The sequence below is a fragment of the Geotrypetes seraphini genome, chromosome 1 (assembly GCF_902459505.1).
Source record: "Geotrypetes seraphini chromosome 1, aGeoSer1.1, whole genome shotgun sequence".
Lineage (NCBI taxonomy): Eukaryota > Metazoa > Chordata > Amphibia > Gymnophiona > Dermophiidae > Geotrypetes > Geotrypetes seraphini.
The window spans coordinates 493,248,525-493,268,637 of record NC_047084.1 but is presented as its reverse complement, the minus strand read 5'-3'; the positions used below and the strand labels follow the sequence as shown (position 1 = coordinate 493,268,637).

Genomic DNA, 20,113 nt, shown 5'->3' with positions numbered 1-20,113 from the left:
AGACCTATCTATAGGTGTCTCTTATAGAATTCCCCCCTAAGTACACTACACACTATAATATAAGGGCACATACAAGTGCTATAATATGTAAATGATTAGATTGAAACAAATTTTTGCCCGATGATCCCATGCTCTGAAGCAGCGGCTGTTCTGCCGCGAAATGATGGCCGCCGTTGGGGATTCTATTTTGCCTTAAAATAAGTGCTTAACATAGATTCAATGGTCTTTATCATTTGTTTCAATGCTTGATTGCTACAGAGTCATAATAAGTTTTAAAGTGATGTTTTTTTACGCCAGTGATTGATAAACATAAGAACACAAGAATAGCCTTACTGGGTCAGACTAATGGCCCATCAAGCCCAGTAGCCCGTTCTCACGGTGGCCAATCCTGGTCCCTAGTACCTGGCCAAAACCCAATGAGTAGCAACATTCCAGAATCCCAGAGTGACAAAAGATTCTAGAACCCCAAAGAGTATCAAGATTCTATTACGGAACGCCAAATGGTAGCAACATTCCATGCTAGCGTTCATTGGGGAAAGCTCGAAACCCCTGAGGCTGCTGGGGATGCTTGTAGTGGTATACATTCATAGAGCACACTTTGCAGTGTTGCACAAAATTGTGCTCACTGTCAAACATCTAAGACCATCTCCTTACTTTTTGACCTTTTGTGATAGTATGTTGTATTGTGGACTGTGGTATATTTGTCTGGAGAGTTTATTGTTTTTGTATTGATTTAGGAGTGCCAGGGGACATACATGTAGATGGAGCATGAGAGGGACTTGCATGAGGGGGTCTGGATAAATGATCAAGCTCAATTCAATCTCAGTTCCCTCCCCACTTATCTTCCTATTGTATATTTATCGTGGGGTTGTTTGAATTGTTCTTTGGATTGTGCGAGTCACTCAACCCTCCTTTGCTCCAATTACATAATAAGTGCCTGCATATAATACGTACACTGCTTTGATTGTTACCGCAGAAAAGTAGACCATCAAATCCCAACCCCTTTCTTTTTAAAGGGATGGACAATTTTTGAATGGCCACCTTAGGAATTAAGCGGGCATATCCTTTCATAGTCATATGTGGTTTAACTATTAAAGGAAAGCATATAGTTGAAGAGGTACTAGTGACCTCGATTGGCCACTGTGAGGACGGGCTACTGGGCTAGATGGACCATTGGTCTGACCCAGTAAAGGCTATTCTTATGTTAGTCTGCCAAATTATAGGTTGCAGCTTAAAATGTACTTTTTTTTGTGCATTTGAAAGGATGTGGAATCCATTGACATCATTTATTTAGTCACAATAGCTGTCATGTACCTTTTATTTTTATCTGACCTCCTTACACATCCAGGATGGGAGTGAGTGAGTTGGGAAAACATTATAATTATTATTCATTACAGTGGAACCTTGGTTTACGAGTATCATTCATTCCAGAAGCATGCTCGTAAACCAAATTGCTCGTATATCAAAGTGAGTTTCCCCATAGAAAGTAAGGGAAACTCGCTTGATTCGTTCCCACAACCCCCCCAACCCCCGAGGCCAGCAGCACTGCTCTATCCCCCTCGAGAACCGGCATTGCTCCCCCCGCTGAAGAAGCCCCCCCCCCGCGTGATCCGGAATCTCCCCACCACGATCCGGCATCCCCATGCAATTTGGCACCCCCCACGCCGCGATCCGGCACCCCCCAAACACCCGAACACTTCGCTTACCCTCCATCTGGCACCCGGCACCGGCACCAACGCACAGGACATGCCGGTGCCCGAAGATCTGCAGTCCTTTTCGCTGGGCCTTGAGCATCTGCGCATGCTCAAGGCCTTCGAGAATCTCGGAGAGACCGGGAACTCAAAGGCCTTGAGCATGCGCAGACGCTCAAGGCCCAGCGAAAAGGACTGCAGATCTTCGGGCACCGGCATGTCCTGTGCGTTGGTGCCGGTGCCGGGTGCCAGATGGAGGGTAAGCGAAGTGTTCAGGTGGGTGGGGGGTGCTGGATCGTGGCGTGGGGGGGGGTGCCGGATCGCGGGGGGAGGCGCTCGTACTTCGAGGCAAGCTCGGTTTGCGAGGCACCAATTTTGCGAATGTTATGCTCGTCTTGCAAAACACTCGCAAACGGTGCACTCTTACACCGAGGTACTACTGTATATCTATTTTATTGAAATTATACATGTGGTTTTATTTTCATTCGTTAAGGGGAGGAGGGGGGGTGAAAATGTTTGTTTTTGAAATATTTGTCTATTTAAAGTGCTTTTGTTTGATTTGATTATGTTTAAATTCAATGTATTGCACTGTTAAAAATTGAAAACGAATAAAGATTTATAAAAGAAAAAAAAAAGTACCTTAATTTAGTCTGCTCCATTATTGCAGCTATCTCACTACTGAATACTGAAAATATGCCCCTAAGTAAACAGGCGTGGTATGACTTAGGCATCGGCAGGTGTCTGTATTAGGCATTGGTAAATTAGACCAAGAAAGCTCTGGCCTAAAATTCCGGTGCTCACCATTAGGATGCCTCCTAGTGCTGCAAGACACGATTCTATAAACGACGCCTAGCGGTTGATTGACAAGGAGTTAGGCACCGTGTGGCGGCCTTTATAGAATCAGGGCCTGAGTGCCTAGGACTGGCAATTATATTGTTTCAACAGAATTGCAGTAAAAGTACAGTTGTATTCACTCATATCAAATAATTTTATGAATTCATAAACATATGCTTTTACCCATGCTGTGATAGTGATGATGAATTCTTGGAATCATCAGTTGTCAAAGTCATTAATCCGGACGAGCAATGGGATGCCAACCTAGAAGTCCAGGAGTCCTCCTCCTCTCTTGTGTTGAAAGAGATTCTTCAAGAGAAACCTGAGTTAGTCACTCAGCAACTGGCTCATCTCCTCAGAGGTGAGAGATGATTTTTTTTTTTTCCTAGTAAATATGGACAGATTTAATGGAGTGTTTCTGAATGTGCTTGTGCAGAACGAGTGTTATCAGTTCTTTAGTTAACAATCTCTTTAAAGGCCACAGGAAGTGCTATAAAAGAAGCAGCCGGTAACGGGCAGCATCTTATTGAAAATTAAGAATGTGCATTTAGTCCTGTGGTATCCTCTGTATATCTTGTGAATTCTATTGTACCTTATACCATTCTGATACTGTGCGATACCATGTATGCTTTGCTGCTTTGTGGTTGGCTCTTGCTGTTCAGTTGCCTCCTGTCTCAATAAACATGATATTAAAAAAAAACAAAAAACATAGGCATGAGAGCTCTCTTGCTTTAGCGCTAGACTAGAATATTAAATGGCACAGGTTACTGAGCAGTTGGGTAGCTGGAACAATGCTTGCACAGTACACTTCCCCCTCCCCATTCGCGGTTTCGGTAATCGCGGTTTCACATATTCGCAAGTTTTTTGGGGAGGAGGAAAAAAGAAAAAAAAAAACCATCGTTAAGTCTTCCCCCCGGCATCCCGGCCTTACCTGGTGGTCTAGCGGGCTTTCGGTGCAGGAGCGATCTTCCTACGCTCCTGCCCCGTGCAGATCGCCACTAGGAAATAGCTATAGGGAGTTCCCGTCGTAGTCTCGAGAGACTAAGGGAACTCACAGCAGCCATTTCCTAATGGCGATCTGCACGGGGCAGGAGCATAGGAAGATTGCTCCTGCCCCGAAAGCCCGCTAGACCACCAGGTAAGGCCGGAAGGCGGGAGGGAGGTGGGGGTGGGTCAGAGTCGGATATTCGCGGTTTTTCGCCATTCGCGGTCCGGCTCTGCCCCTATCCCCCGCAAATCCAGAGGGAGAAGTGTACTTGTTTCAGTACTGAGTCCAGGGGCTGTGCGGCGGTTGGGGGCAGTAATGACACACGCATGCTACAGCGGACAATGAATATGGATCAAGGGTCTAAGCTTGCGTGTTTAAACACCACCCGATCAGAAAGTGCTCATTTGATTTCTGCTCTGATGTTAAAATATGTGGCTTTCATTATCTCTTCATTATCTGTAATCAAATTGCCATTACCCTTTTCTCTCAGTATGTCCCATCTGCCCGTGGTAGCATCAAGCAGTGGGGCATCAACAAAGAGACATAAGTGCTTCTCCACTTTGTCAAATTTGTCATGGGCTTCACCAGTGTGACAGACAAGGCTGAGTTGATAGCTTGTGCATTTCTTTGAGCCACAGCGTTCCTTCTCCCTTTTGAGAAGATGTCATACAGTTCATATGTGAAGAATATCTTATCAGGCTATATACCCTAGAGGGGACAGTGTTCACATTATAACTGCATGTTTGCTACTGGCAATTGCATTGTTCTCTCTGCGATGGTCAACTTTATAGTATCTTTTATACTCGTAGCTATACAGCAGTCAATACATTCATATAAATTTGCTCCGAGTCAATATCTGGCTTATATAGCTTAACAAATTTTTAGCCAAGGCCTCAGTTACACCCCCATCCCCCGCAAACTCATTTTCTATTAGCGGGGAACTATGGGTGGTAAATCATCACCAGCCTTTTCTTATTTAATCAGGTAATTCATAATCTGAAGTTCACCCTTATTAATAATTTTTAGGACCAAGTTCTTTTAGGAATATAAAAATATATAGTTTTCAACTTAGCTTAGTTTTTATATTCCTAAAAGAACTTGGTCCTAAAAATTATTAATAAGGGTGAACTTCAAATTATGAATTACTTGATTAAATAAGAAAAGGCCGGTGATGATTTACCACCCATAGTTCCCCGCCAATAGAAAATGAGTTTGAGGAGGACGGGGGTGTAACTGAGGCCTTGGCTAAAAGTTTGTTAAGCTATATAAGCCAGATATTGACTCGGAGCAAATTTATATGAATATATTGACATGCTGTTTAGATTACAAGTACCATATCAATCAAAGCAATAATTTGTAAAGGGTCTGCTTGAAACAGTTCACATCAGTGCATTTCCATCCTCTTCTTCCCCAAATCCATAGGAAATGAGCAGTGACAATGGTGGAGCATGGACATTGGTGGATCCTCCTGATTTCCCAAATGGTGGCAGGGATGGGATAGGGTTACCAGACATCCGTATTTCCCCAGACATGTCCTGTGTTGGGCAGAGAGGAAGTCCGCACATGCGCGGATGCTACTTGATGGCATCACGCACAGCGCCCGCGCATGCGCAAACTTCCTCCCTGCCCGATACGGCAGGCAGCGGGGGCAGGGCTAGGGCAGGCTTGGGGGTGGGATTAGAACGGGGATGGGCATAATTTGGTGGGCCTGAGGGCGGGGCTAGGGGGAGGGTCCAGATTTTCCAAAAGGAAAATCTAGCACCCCTAGGATGGGAAGCTACATGGATGTTGAGGGTTCCTTCTACTCTCTACTTAAACTTCCATGGAGAGAAATGGTAGTGACAATGGCAGGGATAGGGGTTTGAGGCATGGATGCTAGTGACTGTTTCCACTTCGCCCTCAGATTGGTATAGGAAGTGAGAACTGAAAATTGTCTTGCTCTCCTTCTGGATATTGATGCCCTTGCATGGACACTTGACTAAGGATCAGTGGCCTTGCTTATGCGCCTGCATTCATGATGAGTACAGATGGATGTAGTTAAACTAAAATTAAAATTAATTGATAGCATCATTCAACTCATCTGATTATAGAGGAGTGCAGTCTGGAGTCTACATAGATTGGGGCAAAACCCCTGTAAAAATAAAAAAAACTCTACACCTCCACTTCTGTTAACAGATACTCCATGCACACAGAAACATGCAGAGTACAAGATCCTTTATCTGAAATTTCAATAACTGAAAATCTCCAAAAAACGAAATTTGGTGTGAACTGAATGTAGTCAATTTTCCCAGTGTGACACATGCTGAAACCAATGCAGGTGCTTGTGCTTGTCCTCCCTCCCACAGTAGCATTTCTTCTCCATCACTGCAGCTGCCACTGTCAGCCCCATTCCCAGAACGAGCAACTCCCCCACTGTCAGGCCCCCCCCCCTCAACCCAGCAATTTCTTCACTGTCAGTGCACTCCTCCCTCTATCCCTCCCTCTTCCCTCCCACCTTGAAGAGTGATGACCCACCCCTTTCCCAGAACCCGCTGCAGGACCCCCCCCCCCCCCCGCCCGACCTACTGTGCTTTCATAGTAGTCTAGCGGGATGTTGGGGCAGAAGCAATTCTTGCTCACTCTTGCCCATGCTCTCTTGGCACTGAAAATAGCTGCCGAAACTGGAGAGCAGGAGCAAGTGAGAATCATTCCTGCCCCAACATCTCACTAGATTACCATGGAAGCATGGTAGACTTGAGGGTCCTGCTGCCGGGTCATCACTCTTCGGAGGGAGTATATATGGTACAGGTACAAGATCCGTTCTGAAAATCAAAATATGCCTGCTCCCAAGGATTTTATTTATTCAATTTTCTATACCGTTCTCCCAAGGGAGCTCAGAACGGTTTACATGAATTTATTCAGGTACTGAAGCATTTTTCCCTGTCTATCCCAGCAGGCTCACAATCTATCTAATGTACCTAGGGTAATGGAGGGATTAAGTGACTTGCCCAAGGTCACAAGGAGCAGCGTGGGTTTGAACCTACAGGGCGCTGAGGCTGTAGCTTTAACCTCTGACCACTCTAGAAATCAAAATGTAGTAAAAGTGAGCCAAGTGTAGAACAATCAAGCCATTGTGACATCACTGATGAGGTTGGCTCTTAGGCACTGGTGGAATGAGGCATTATGATGTCACAAAACCAGCTCTGGTTATCAAAGGCTGAAACTTTTCACAGTATTTATTTATTTAATTTTCTTTACTACTGTATTCAGAACAGTTTACATGAATTTATTCAGGTACTCAAGCATTTTTCCCTTTCTGTCTTGGTGGGCTCATAATCTATCTAATGTACCTGGGGCAATGGGGGGGGGGGGGGGTGGTGTTATGTGACTTGCCCAGGGTCACAAGGAACAGCGTAGGTTTGAACCCACAACTGCAGGGTGCTGAGGCTTTAGCTAAACCACTGCACCACACTCACAATACTAAGGAAAATATACAAATTTTGGTGTCATTTCCAATAACCTCAACAAAAACTCCCTCTTCTACCAGGCACTCTGTGAAATAACACAAGACCCTTGAAAGAATGCACTCAACACATATATATAGCAAACCTCCCTTGTTAAAGTAACAGAACAACCTGGACTGCTAGAGACTCCTGTAACATAACATAACATGTCACTTGTATACCGAAAAGCCATATGGGTCCTTGTGGTTTACAATGAGCAAGAAAAGCTGAACATCAAACAGCGAATTATAATTTGGCAAGTTACCGATTATAAAAATGTATCTTATAAATAAGCTTTGAGCACATGCAAAACACAGACAGACCCTGGCCAAATGCAAAATAACTGACTATAGACTAGAACTACTGAACCCCCAAACAGCCTGAATTTGCATGAAACGAAATGCTGGAGAAATAAATAGAAATGCATTTCTTATTGCATCATGCAAAATACAAAGACAGACTTCCTAAAAAAAAAGAAAAAAGAATGATCATGAAAAATTCTGTATAATCCTGGGGAAAAAGAAGCAGCTAACCAAAATATGTTGAATCTTGCTAGCAGGCAAAACACATCACACAATATATCATACTTATTAAACAATGGATGTCAGCAAATCGCTTCCAACTAAATGTTGGAAAACCCCAAGTTTTGTTTCTATCTCAGATGAATCTGATAAATTGTTCAACTAATTTCTCCTGAAGGAAATTCACTGGGAGTTCTACTAGCTAAATTCTACTCCTATCATTATGCTCACACTTAAATATGAAAAAAAATAAAAATAAGATTACAAGACCTTTTAACTCCAGAGAACTGTGGGTCAGTCTTAAAAAGACAAAGTCATGTCTCACTTTGATTATTGCAACACGGTAAACTGTATATAGAACTACCAGTTTATGTACTGACTGTTTTACAAGTTCTAAAATAAATATCAAATGTGACCCCCAAAGTCCCAACTTGCTAAAACAGGGGTGCATATTCATTGGGGGGAAATCCTGAAAACTCGACTGGATTTCGGCCCTCGAGGAGGGACTTTGACACTCCTGCACTAAAACAAGGAGGAATAAAGACCTCAGAATGGGACAGGCTACACCAGTGAAAAATCACTCTGCTATGCCTTTGAACCCACCTTTCAATAAATCATTGGTCAAAAAAACCTCCTTTAATCAATGCTTTTATATAATCTGTGCTTTCAACAAGAAAAATCACAACACTAATCTTAAAGAATCCCTACGGAGCACATCTTTTTCACCCACGGCTTCTTCAGGGGAATGAAAGGCTGTTCATGAATCCTTAATCAGTGCAAACATTATGTCTGTGAAAACAAACATAAATCTGTTAGCAGGCTTTAATTGGTCCAATATTTGTATCATTTAAGGCTTCCTCTGGTTACAGTTTCAAAATATATTCAAAATTTTCAAAACATACTAGTGTGCTGCAAATCGCAATCTCAAATTCCCCTAGCCGTATTATCAAAATGGCTACGGAGACTTTTAAAGACGCCAAGTTGCACAAAAAACAATCAGCAGATGAAACATCATTTAGATGTAAAAACATCCAGCGTAGTTTTCTTTTAAATACATATAACCTTTAAAGTTTAAAAACAACAGATTCACCAGAAGGCTGACCACTGGATTTTGTTATTTAAACCAATTGGCTCCAAAGAATTGAGCTGGTCTATCCATTTCTACTCACATTGAACTAACTTGTCACAATCTCCCTCCCCCCCCCCCCCAAGAGGTAGGAACTTGATCTATGACACAGCACTTTAAATCAGAAAAAAACATGTCCAACAGAGGAGCAATGAGACACTAATGGAGCTCCTGACCTGGAACAGGAAATGCAAGATTTGTACTTCGTCATGCGGGCATGTAAGCATCTGATCGTTTTCCCAACATAAACGCAGATGCGAGGGCAGGTGATAGTGTATACCACATATTTGGTCTTACAGTTAGTGTAATATCTTAATACATAACCTCTACCATCTGTAGGGTTAACAAAGACATTCTGAACTATGGACAAAGCACATGTTGTACAATTGTCAGAAATGTAGTGACCAGTGTTGGTTGGTGAATTTATGTTTTCTTCAAGTAGCAGCACCGGACAAAATAGCTCCTTCAAGTTATTATTACACGAAAATGCTATCCATATGTCCTGATCTTTAAAAATTGGGTGTGTTTACATAATCTCCCAATGATTTCTTAATATTTATGCCACCTCTTCCCCACCCGTCAAATATTGTAGAATACAAGTTAACTATTGGTCTTCAATAGGTTTGCTCTTATGTGTCAATAATATGTCTCTATCATCTAATACATGTTTTGGGTAACCATGATCAGTAAGGTCCTGTCAAAAAGTTTTAACTTGTGTTTTGTATGTGTCCATAGATGAACAGATTTTCCTATATCGTAAACCAGTGTCTCTCAAACTTTATCGAGCCGGGGCACACTAAAGGTAGTGGCCACGGCTCGAGGCACCCAGAAGTGCATGGACGTCACCGTGATGACATCATGCGCATGCATGATGTCATCATGCTGACATCCACGCGTGCACAGAGGCCCTCCAGACAGGCCCTGAAATGCTAGTAGGGCGTGCCAGCAGGGAAATCTAACAAATATCAACTGAGGACCCCCAACCACAGACCTCCCAAACTCAACCCTAGACCCACCCATGCTCTTTCCTAGTTCCCACCCCCTTTACTAATTGTAATGCAATTTTTTCATTCATTTTTCATATACACACAATATACACAGCAGATATAAATTCTCAAAACTGACACATTTCAATCACTATATTGAAAATAAAATCATTTTCCTTACCTTTGTGGTCTGGTGACTTTATTTTTCTGTGCTTTTAACTATGTTTCCAGGGCCTTCTTATCCATTAACTGTTTTTCTCTCTATCTTCAGTTTCTGCCTTGCATCCATCTTTAAGAAGTCTATGGCGATGCGCTTAATGTGTGTCTATTCCAAGTCCTAACGTGCATATACCAAATTCAACATATGGACTTGGACATACAGCAAATCTTGTTATTGATAAGGAAACCTCAGCCCCACCACTCCACCGCTATGTTAGTTCATACCTGTGGGAAGAATTACATGGCATTTCATCATTGGCTGCCCATATATATTGTTCTGTTTACCAATAAATTAGTGATATTTATGTAGTTTTTTATATATTATCTTTCTTTAACTGTGCTTAAAATTATATATGTACTTAGGTTTTATATCTAAAACCTGGGAGTCTCACCCGACATGACATGTTTCGCACCAAACAGTGCTGTATTTATTGCACTGTTGATAGTTGGAAAATCAATAAAGAATATATATTAAAAAAAAATTCAGTAGGGATTGTGTGGGGTTTAGGTCTAAACTCCAAAAGCTCTTGTACCACTTGTAATGCCTCTTGTTGGGGGATCGATGTATATAAAGGTTTGATATCCAAAGGGACCATATCAATGTGACATGAAGGAGGCAAACAAACAATTCAGTAATTATAGAAAGTGAGTGGTATCTTTAACATAAGAGCGACCCGATGATACAAATGGCCTTAGGAACCAATCAACGTATATAGAGTACAGATCCTCTAGAGTAAAGATCCTCTACATTAAATAACTGGACACTCCAAGGGTTTATCTAACCTGTGAACTGTAGATAATAGATAAAGAACTGGAATCCTGGGATGTTTAGGATTTAAAAATCTAAATTCACATGAGGTTAAAAAAACCTTGCTGTAAACCAGCTTCAGTCAATTTCAAAATGGTGGACTGAAGAATTAAAGTTGGGTCCACCTCCAATTTCTTGTATGTGGCCTCATCCACCAATTGCAATTGAATTTCTCCCAAATAATCTGAGGTGTTCAACACAACTACAGCTTTCCCTTTATCAGACTTCTTAATAATGATGTCCCAATTGGACATCAACTGTGATAAGGATTCCTGTTCATTTTTGGAAAGGTTGTCTTTATGTTGACCCCCAAGAACACTTATTAACAGGGCCGGATTAAAGGGTAGGTCCAGTAGGCAAGTGCCTTGGACCCGAAAATATCAGGGGGGCCCCAGGGCCGGCTTTAGGGGCGGAGCGGCCTCCTCTGTGGAATAGGCTCGGGACTGTGCCGGCAGCTGCAGAGAAATTTCCACCCTCATTTATTATTGTTGTTTCAATCGAGAGGTTACAGCTAGGCTTGTTGGGAAACTGGCTAACATCGCCTGCCACTGCAACCATTTCACTGCACCGATGTGCGCTCACTGAACAATGGTCCTGCCCAGGCGGATGTCCACATTGCTTCTGGCTTATTCTGTTCTAAAAATAATGGCGGGGGAGTGAAAGGTTTCGATCTACATTTTAGAAAACGTTCACTTTTGGTTTTTTAAAGGGGATCTCTCGATGATGCTGGCATTTGTGTCGGGGAGCTTGCAGAATTTTTTTTTTTTTTAACGTAGACTGCACAAGACTCTTTGGGGCCTTGGAAGAGCTGCAAGTCTGGTAATAAAAAAGAAAGTGTACAGTGTTTTAGGAAGTTGAGTATCTCGCTAACATTTCTTGGGGCATGCGGCTGTCTGTCAGCCGGTGAATACAGGTCACTTTGCCCAAATATCGCTGCCTTGGGTCTTGGAATTCATTTACTTTTTTACAGGGTTGTTGCAGTGAAAAACTCACTTGTATGGAGTTATTGACAAATAAATGTTCAGCCTGTAGATTTATTTGGGTGGTTGCTGCTTCTGTTATGATTAGAGAGAATTTAGGTTTTCATGTTTGTCCTCTTGGATATTGGAAGCAACAGTCAAACAAGTTTTATAGGTATTGTCTAAAGTTAATCTAATAAAAGGTTAATATCTATAACTTAAAGGTTTTGTTTCATTATAATGTGAAAGTAACAGTGCCTACAGTGGGGAGGAGAAAGAAAAAAGGGCACATGCTGGATTGGGGGAAGAGGATAGAGTTAGATACTGGAAGGGTGAGGGAAAGAGGTGGCAAGCTATAGGTAGACACAATGAAAGAGGGAAATTGAGGACTGAATAGTAAGAAAGAATTTAGACAGAGGCAGAAAAATAAATTGAGAAGCAAGACCAGGGAAGAACAGAAGGAAGGGAGTGGAGAGAGAGATGCCAGAGCAAAGGAAGGGGAGGAGACATATACCAGACCTGGGAGGAGAAAAGGAGGAAGGAGACAGATACCAGATCTGAGGGGAAGAGAGAGAGAGATGCTAATAATCTGCTGGGAGGGAGGGAGAGATGGAAGGGAAGAAGACAGATGCTACACAATGGGTGTGTGTGTGCAAAGAGAAGTAGATGGATGCCAAACCAATAGGGGGGGAGGGAGAGATGGAAGTGAGTAACAGACAGTTTCTGAAAGAGGCATAGAAAGAGAGTAGATGCCATATGGAAGAGGCAGAGAGAGGGCAGACGGTGGATGGAAGGAAAAGAATGATGAGAAGATGAGGAAAGCAGAAATCAGAAAACAAAGGTAGAAAAAAATTTATATTTGTTTTATGTATTTATTTTTGCTTTAGAATAAAGTATTATTGTAGCTGTGTTGATAATCATTTATTAATAAAAAATTAGGAAATGAACTAATTTTAATAATTTTTTTTTACTAATTCAGAGACCATAACTCCTTTCCTCAGGTCAGGACAGGGATACTCTAACAACAGTTTAGTTTACTGACCTGAAAAAAGAGGTTTTAACCTCTGAAAGCTAATTGAGAAATGTATTCGTCCAATAAAATGATGGGCACTAAATTTTCTGCCCACCATGTCCCATGCCTCCTACCCAAATGCAAAATATAAATTGGTGGGCTTCCCAAAGCCCTACCGGCTGAAGATCTCTTCCTCTAGGAAGGAAGGGAGGATTTGTTCAGAGATGTTTGGAGGTTGCATAGAAGAAAAACTCTACACTGGCATGGTAATCTTTGTTGTTTGTTTTGAATTTTAAAATAAAAGAAATAAAGTGGAAATAAAGAAGTAAATAAGATAATGGGTAAATAAATAGGGTGGGGCAGGGGTGGGGCATGATGTGGAGGGGCAGGGGGCGGGGTGGGGTAGGGGCAGGGTGGAGCAGAGGGCCCAGTGGACTTGTATGCCTAGGGGCACTCGATGAATTAATCCTGCCCTACCTATTAAACTTCTTTTGTAAAGGCGTTAACAGTGGGGTCCATTGGAATGGGAGGGGTCCAGGTTGACTTGGGTGAAAACAGAGAATGATCACTTTCATCCTCCCTGTCATGAAAATAGATCTTTAATTGCAATTTTCTGATGAAATATTCCAAATCAATTTTACATTTGAAGGGATCGAGCCTAGATGGAACAAAGAAAATCTCTTTTGAAAGTAAGGACAAATCATCTGCTGAATGGTGAAGCAGATAAATTCATCACCGCTGTCTGTTTTTGCACTGTTAGCTGGTCTGGGGTTGGGACTGGGCGTTGCCTCTTCCCCGCCCTCTTCTGTGGGATGAACCCCTCTGTGGTTGCCCTCACTTGTCTAAAAAATCTCCTGAAGAGTCACTTCCAGTAGACTCACCCGTCAAAAACATCGCTGAACCCCACTTATCTCATTGGAACCAAGTCTTTATTGCCTTCATCTGGATAGGTCCATGGGTACACCCTGCTGGTAGAATAATCCTTTTCATCACAGGCCAGTGTCTTCATCTTATTTTTCTTACTAATCTCCTGAAACCGGCTGTTGATTGTTGCCTTATTGTTCTGTATAAAATTTTCAATAAAAATGATTGAACTAAAAAAAAAAAAATAAATTCTCATGTTGTTTCTCAAATTCTGCCGTTGGGACAGATTCATGCAGTTGGTTCAATTCCTGATCCAATTTCTCCTTTTCAGAGGCCAAAATCAAAGAGCTTTTCTCAATGATCAACAGCATGAGATCAAGAGAGCATTTGTTTAAGATCATGTTCCACTTGGTAACAAAATCAGTGTCTGATTTAAAGATCTGAGGCGCTTTATTCATACGCATTCCATGAGGGATATGTTCCCTTTTACAGTATTCAGTGAGATCTGCACAGTTCAGATCAAGCTTAATGAAATCTTTGAACTTAGTTAATAAATTGTCCCATCCACTGCTCGAGTGAGCAGTTGTTTCAGTTTCAAATTTTGGTGTGTGTTAATAAATCTGCTGCCTTATCAACAGAAAAGGTATAACCAGTGTGCCAGAAATTAGAGGCCATTCCTCACAATATTATAGAAACTATAAAACCCAAACTAAGGATAAGGGATCACAAACTAAAGTATTGTAAAATAAAGAAACATCAAATGTGATCCCAAAGACCCAACTTGCTAATACAAGGAGGAAAAATGACCTCAGAATGGGACAGGCTACCAATCACTCTGCTGTGCCGTTGAACCCAACTTTAAATAAATCATTGGTCAAAAAAACCTCCTGTAATCAATGCTTTTATATAATCGGTGCTTTCAACAAGAAACAGAACCCAGCTTCATGTTTGATATCTCACATGTCAAAATTTGAGCATTTCACTCCTGTTTTGTCATCTTTCTATTGGATGTCAGTTCCCTGGAGGATATAGTTTAGGAAGTAAGTTATCAATATAGGCTACGTACCTTTAAAATGGGTTTTACTATTAACTCAGGTTATTAGTAACTGGGTCTCTGCATAAAATTGGACTTCACAGTTTTACATCCTTTATGGACGATCTAGAACTCGCAAGCTTCCTTTAAAGGAGTTTGTTCTAAAAAGCTACTCGAGCAATCTTTTTCTTACAAGGCAACCTTAATTTGGAATGCTCTTCCTGTGATTATTCGATTTAAAAATTCTTATTTTGTATTTAGAAAGAGTTTGATAGCTTTCTATTTCAGGATTAATTGTTGCAATGCTTCTTATTTTTCTATTTACTATTTTAGGGGCCCATTTACGCAGGCGTGCTAACCAATTTAGCATGCACTAAATGCAAACGCGCCCATAGAATATAATGGTTGCATTAGCATTTAGCTCGTGCTAATCTTTAGTACGCACTAAATCGGTTAGTGCGCCTTAGTAAAAGGACCCCTTAATTTGTATATTCTTTCCAGTAAACCACTTCGGAGTTTTTTAAAGGGAAAAAGAGGTATAATATAAGACTGATGAATACAATACATAGGTAGCGGAATGCTTTTTGTTTGGGGGAGCCTAAAAACTCTACCCCAGATCCTGCAGCTTATGTTTCCCCCTCCCCCCGACCAGCAGCATCCTGTGGCACGACCTCTCCATCGACTCCCCCACCTACCTCCTCCCCAACTGTTGTAATTTTAAAACTTCGGGGAGCCGGTAGCAGCAGTGAGATGAGCCTGCTGTAGTCGGCCTGCCCTGGCCATCTTTATTCTGCTGCGACTTCCTGTTCCTGTGTAGGTGGGATACTGCAGAATGATGGCTTCTGAGGCAGGATGATGACAGCAGGCTCATATCGCTGTCGCTGTGAAGAGTCTCAGATTTCATAAGTGGTTGTTATATTGCCAATTGGCAAACCATCTTGATGGATTAAAATATAATATTAAAAAAAGGAAGTAAAAGCAATAATATTATGTATTGTTCAGAAGAGAGTTCCCCCATCTTCAGAAGGTTCTGGTTTCATTCTGTGCTCCAATACACCATTTGATCAACCACTAAACTTAAAAACTCAAAAGCCAGTTTGAACCAACTCCCTCCTGAATCATCCAGATGCAGTGGTGTACCAAGTGGGAGGAGACGGGAGGGGGGGTTCCACCTGGAAGCAGCCCATAAGGGGGACCGGCAGTGCCAGTGTTTACAACTCGCTGCTCTACTGGGGGTCAGACTTTCCTCTTTGCCGGGTCCTGCCTTTGTGTAGGCAGGACCCGGCAGAGAGGAAGGCTCGATGCTGATAAGAAGAGCTAGTTGTAAACACTACACTGCTGATGGAGGGTGACAAAGAGGAAGAGAGGGAGGGGAGGGAGAGAGAAATGCTGCACCCAATTGGGTGGAGGGGGAGGAAGGGAGCAATGGAGGGATAAGGAAGGCCAGGGAAGGGAGAGGAGAGGAAAGAGAGATATCAGACCATGGAGAAGGAGGAAAGGATAGGAGATGCTAGACCATGGAGGGGGAGGGATAGATCATGGGGGGGGGGGGAAGGACAGGGCATGGGGGGAAGGAGGGGAAGGAAAGGAGACAGAGATGCCAGACCGGAGGGCAGGGAGGGAGGGAGGAAGAGAAAAGGAGAGGAGATGCTACAGCATGGAGGGGGAGGGAAAGAGAAGGAGAGGAAAGAGTTGCCAGAAAATGGGGAGACAAGGAAAGGAAACAGAGATTCCAGACCAGGCGGAAAGGTGAGAGGGAGGGAAATAAAGGAGAGGATATGCTAGAGCATGGAGGGGGAGGGATAGATATCAGAGCATGGAGGGGGAGGGAGAGATGCCAGGGCATGGGGGAGGAGGGAAGGAGACAGATATTCCAGACCATGGAGTGGGGTGGGAAGAAAGGAAGGAAAGGGAAGAGAGAGATGACAGAGCATGGGGAAGAGGGTGGAGACACAGAGAGAAAAATGGAGAGGGGTAAAGCTGAAATAAATCATGTACAAGGAGAGAAGAGGTACAAGATAGAAAGTGGGAGGATGCCATATGGAAGGGGAAAGGGTGGACAGTGGATGGAAGAGAGAGAGAGAGGGTAGACAGTGAATGAAAGGTGCAGAGAGAGAGTGAGAGAGAGAGCGGGCAGTGGATGGAAGGGGACGAGAAAGAGGGCAGAGGCTGGATGGAAGGGGCAAAGAAAGAGGGCAGACAGTAGATAGAAGGGGCAGAGAGAGAGGGCAGATGCTGTATGGAAGGGAGAGGCTGACACTGCATGGAAAGAAGAGAATGAAGAGGAGACAATTAAAGCTGAAATGACAAAAGATAGATTTTTTTTCTTGCTTTAGAATAAAGTAGTATAGTGGCTATATTGATAAATGTTTATAAATAGAAAATGGAAATAAAATAATAATTTTCTTGGACTAATTATAATACATCTTGTAATTAATTTTCAGGTCAGGACAGAATATTGTAACAGCAGTATACTGTACTGACCTGAAGAAGGAGGTTTTGGCCTCTGAGAGCTAATAAAATGGTATTTTCTTATTTTCTATTATTTGTTTTATTTCTGTTTGTTAATATGTAAAGTGGTGATTGTTATTGGTCAGATTTTCAAATTTACATTTGCTATCTTTATATTTTGCACAGTATTAGGGGACATGTGACACTATGGTGATTCATTGTACAAGGAGGATGCTGAAAAATTCTCAACCCAATCAACCAACTTCCTAAATTCTGAGCCTTATTTTGCCACTGTAGCTGAAAAGAGTGTTATCTTATTTTGTTAAGTGCCAATTTGCAGAAACAAAATGTTATGTTTTTTGACATTGTTTCAGATCATTGATTGAACCATAACCACGTCATTCTCTTCTTGGTTGGGCTGAGAACTTTTCAGGACCCCCTCGTATGTGAAGTCTGACTTCTTGGCAGTTCAGTCTAACTTGTCTACATATTTCTATTTTTAGTTTGTGATTACTCATTCTATACTGGGCAAGGGTGTATCTCTTTTCTGTGTGTATGAAAAGGACATGGTTTTCTGTTAGCACTGACTGTGCAGGATTGATCTATACTAATCTGGCTTGTTTAGTTTTACAATGGGTGTATTGATGTTCTAGTGCTCACTGCAGTGTTTAAGATGCTGTCTTTTCCTAGGTGCACCCTTTGTTGTGTGACTCATGGATTATTACTAAAAATAATTTTTTTATATAGAGGAGGGGGGTACTAAAAATGATTGACCCCCCAGGTGTCAAATATACTAGATAGGCCACTAACTAGGTGTTATTCTAATAACTGTTCTCAAATAACACATTGTGCTTCAACCTGAAGTTAATGCACACAGCAATGCATGGCCTTACTCTTGTAACACAAAAAAGGCTTTGTGAATTGTATAAACTATAAAATAATCCCTTTTTCCTGATCTCAATTTAATAAATACAGTTACTTTAGGGGATTTACACCTAGTAAACTTCAAAGTGGTCAAGAGACTCAGTTTTCTTGAGTAAAAACATTTGAAAGCCATGTGTAGATCTATTTTTATGTGCCTAGCAAAACGCAGAAATGGGTCTATATACCAAATTCTCTCTAATAATCGCCCACCTCCAATAATTGCCCACCCCCTGTTTCAAGGACCCCAAAATAGCATAAAATTTGGTTGTAAATCCAAACCAAAATTCTCCCAAAAATCGCCACCCCTATCCCTTGGCATTTCTAACTTCCCCCCTCTATCTCCCCCAGATCTGTGTTCTTACCTGATCTTGAGGTTGTGTGCTGGGTCAGTGCAGGGTTTGAAGATCTGCATATGCTTACGGTTTTGAGCATGCACACATGCTTGGGGCCCTGAGCATGCAGATACTCAAGACCTCACACCAGCCCAGCACCTTAACCTCAAGGTGAGGTAAGAAGAAAGATCCGATGGGTAGGTGGAGAATGCAATGCAAGGCCAGTTACTGCAGGAGGTAGGATGGATTACAGAATCACGTGGTGGGGAGTGGGGAGGGGGAAGGAGAGCAAAGAGAAATGGTCACCACAGGGAGCTGAGCCGGAGGAAAGAAATAATACCTCCATTAATTGCCCACCATAGACTTCAGGAGACCTGGTTTCTAATAATCACTCAGGCAATTATTAGAGAGAATACGGTTTTAGTAGGATTTAGTTATGGGTATTTTCAACACCCATGTGTTAAGGCTATTAATATGTTAAAAATTAAGTATATTAGTGTTCTCGTTGATAGTAACTCCAGGAATCAGCCTACCATCATGTGATCACTTTCAAAATGAAAGGATGTAGAAACAGAGAAAATAATGGCAAAGACTATACCGCCCATCCAATCTGTCAGTCTATGCCAACTACAAAGTTTTACAGTCCCTTCCTCTCCCTCTCAGATCCTCTGTGCTTTCTTGATTTCAGATGCTGCTAGTATTCAATGCCATCATTTTGAACAGAAGGCTGACCCCTAGTGGTAGTAGTGTGAGACTACCACTAGAGATCAGAGCCATCATTTTGAAATCTAGAGATGATAGGGCAGAAGCAGAAAGGAGACTATTATAGCCCTGTCCCTAGATACCAGGGAAGTATATACTGTTAGAGAGGGCAATTTTCAAAGACATTTCTGCCAGCAGAGCAGTGTTTCATGTGCAGAGTTCTATAGAATTGACAGCTCAATAGTCACACACTGTAAAGCTAAAAATCCATATGTCGGTATGCCTGTATTTTTACCTGGACTAGGGTTACCATATGGCTTCAGAAAAAGCTGGATTTTACTTTGACTGAAAGCAATGGAAGTAAAACCCAGATGTCTCAATCCATCCTCCTTTTTCTGGGGCCATATGGTAGCCCTAACCTGGACTAAGTGGAGAGATTCGTAGTAGCAAGGATGGGGTGGGGAGGAATTTGTGATTATGTGTATACTTTTGAAAATATGCACCCATATGCATAAATTAAGCCACATATTTTATGCATGATAAAGAGCAGGTGTAAAATGTAAGTGCATATATTCCCTAGGATAATTTCAAAATGGAAGCACGTGCATGCTTTTGTTTTGAAAGTGTGCTGAAATGTGCACAGGGGGCAATCTGCACATATTCTTCATAAATGCAGACAATCATAATATTACCTTTTTAGGGGGCTAATTTATAATTGGGCATCTCCATATAGGCCCCTGAGACTTATATGAAGAGAGCCTATTCCATAACACAACCAAGGTGCCTATGTTCCATTCTATTATAGAATATTAGCATCCTAATGTAACATAAATGAGAGTATTTAGATTATAATTGCCTTTACAATGACTTTATATCATCCAGGATTCATTTGAGGGAGCTACTTGGTCTTTGAGTGTTTGGATTTTTGGAATTTGCTAGAAAGCACTTTTTTATTTGCTAGTCTTTCAGTCTAGGTTCATTAATGTTATTTTACAAATTTGCAGGCAGTATTCTTTTTAAATGTATGGCCACTGAACATGAGAGAGTTACAGAACAGGAGGATGAAATCCTTACAGCTCTTGAGGAGAAGTTTCCGGAGCTGCCTCCTCGAGAAGACATTATCAGTGACCTAGAAGAAACCAAGTTTCATGCGCAAGGTAAAGTCTACATTCCTTATATTC

The 20,113-nt window shown here is 41.9% G+C and overlaps 1 protein-coding gene across 9 annotated transcripts in view; it reads left to right on the top strand.

Annotated features, from left to right (window-relative positions):
- PRUNE2 (prune homolog 2 with BCH domain) overlaps positions 1 to 20,113 on the top strand; it is a 447,750-nt gene that overhangs the window by 95,826 nt on the left and 331,811 nt on the right. For all 9 annotated transcript variants that reach the window (XM_033927022.1, XM_033927014.1, XM_033927006.1 and 6 more), the window contains 2 exons: positions 2,723 to 2,886; positions 19,937 to 20,089. In XM_033927022.1, the coding sequence (XP_033782913.1) occupies positions 2,723 to 2,886; positions 19,937 to 20,089 (317 nt within the window). The remainder of the gene's footprint in view (positions 1 to 2,722; positions 2,887 to 19,936; positions 20,090 to 20,113) is intronic.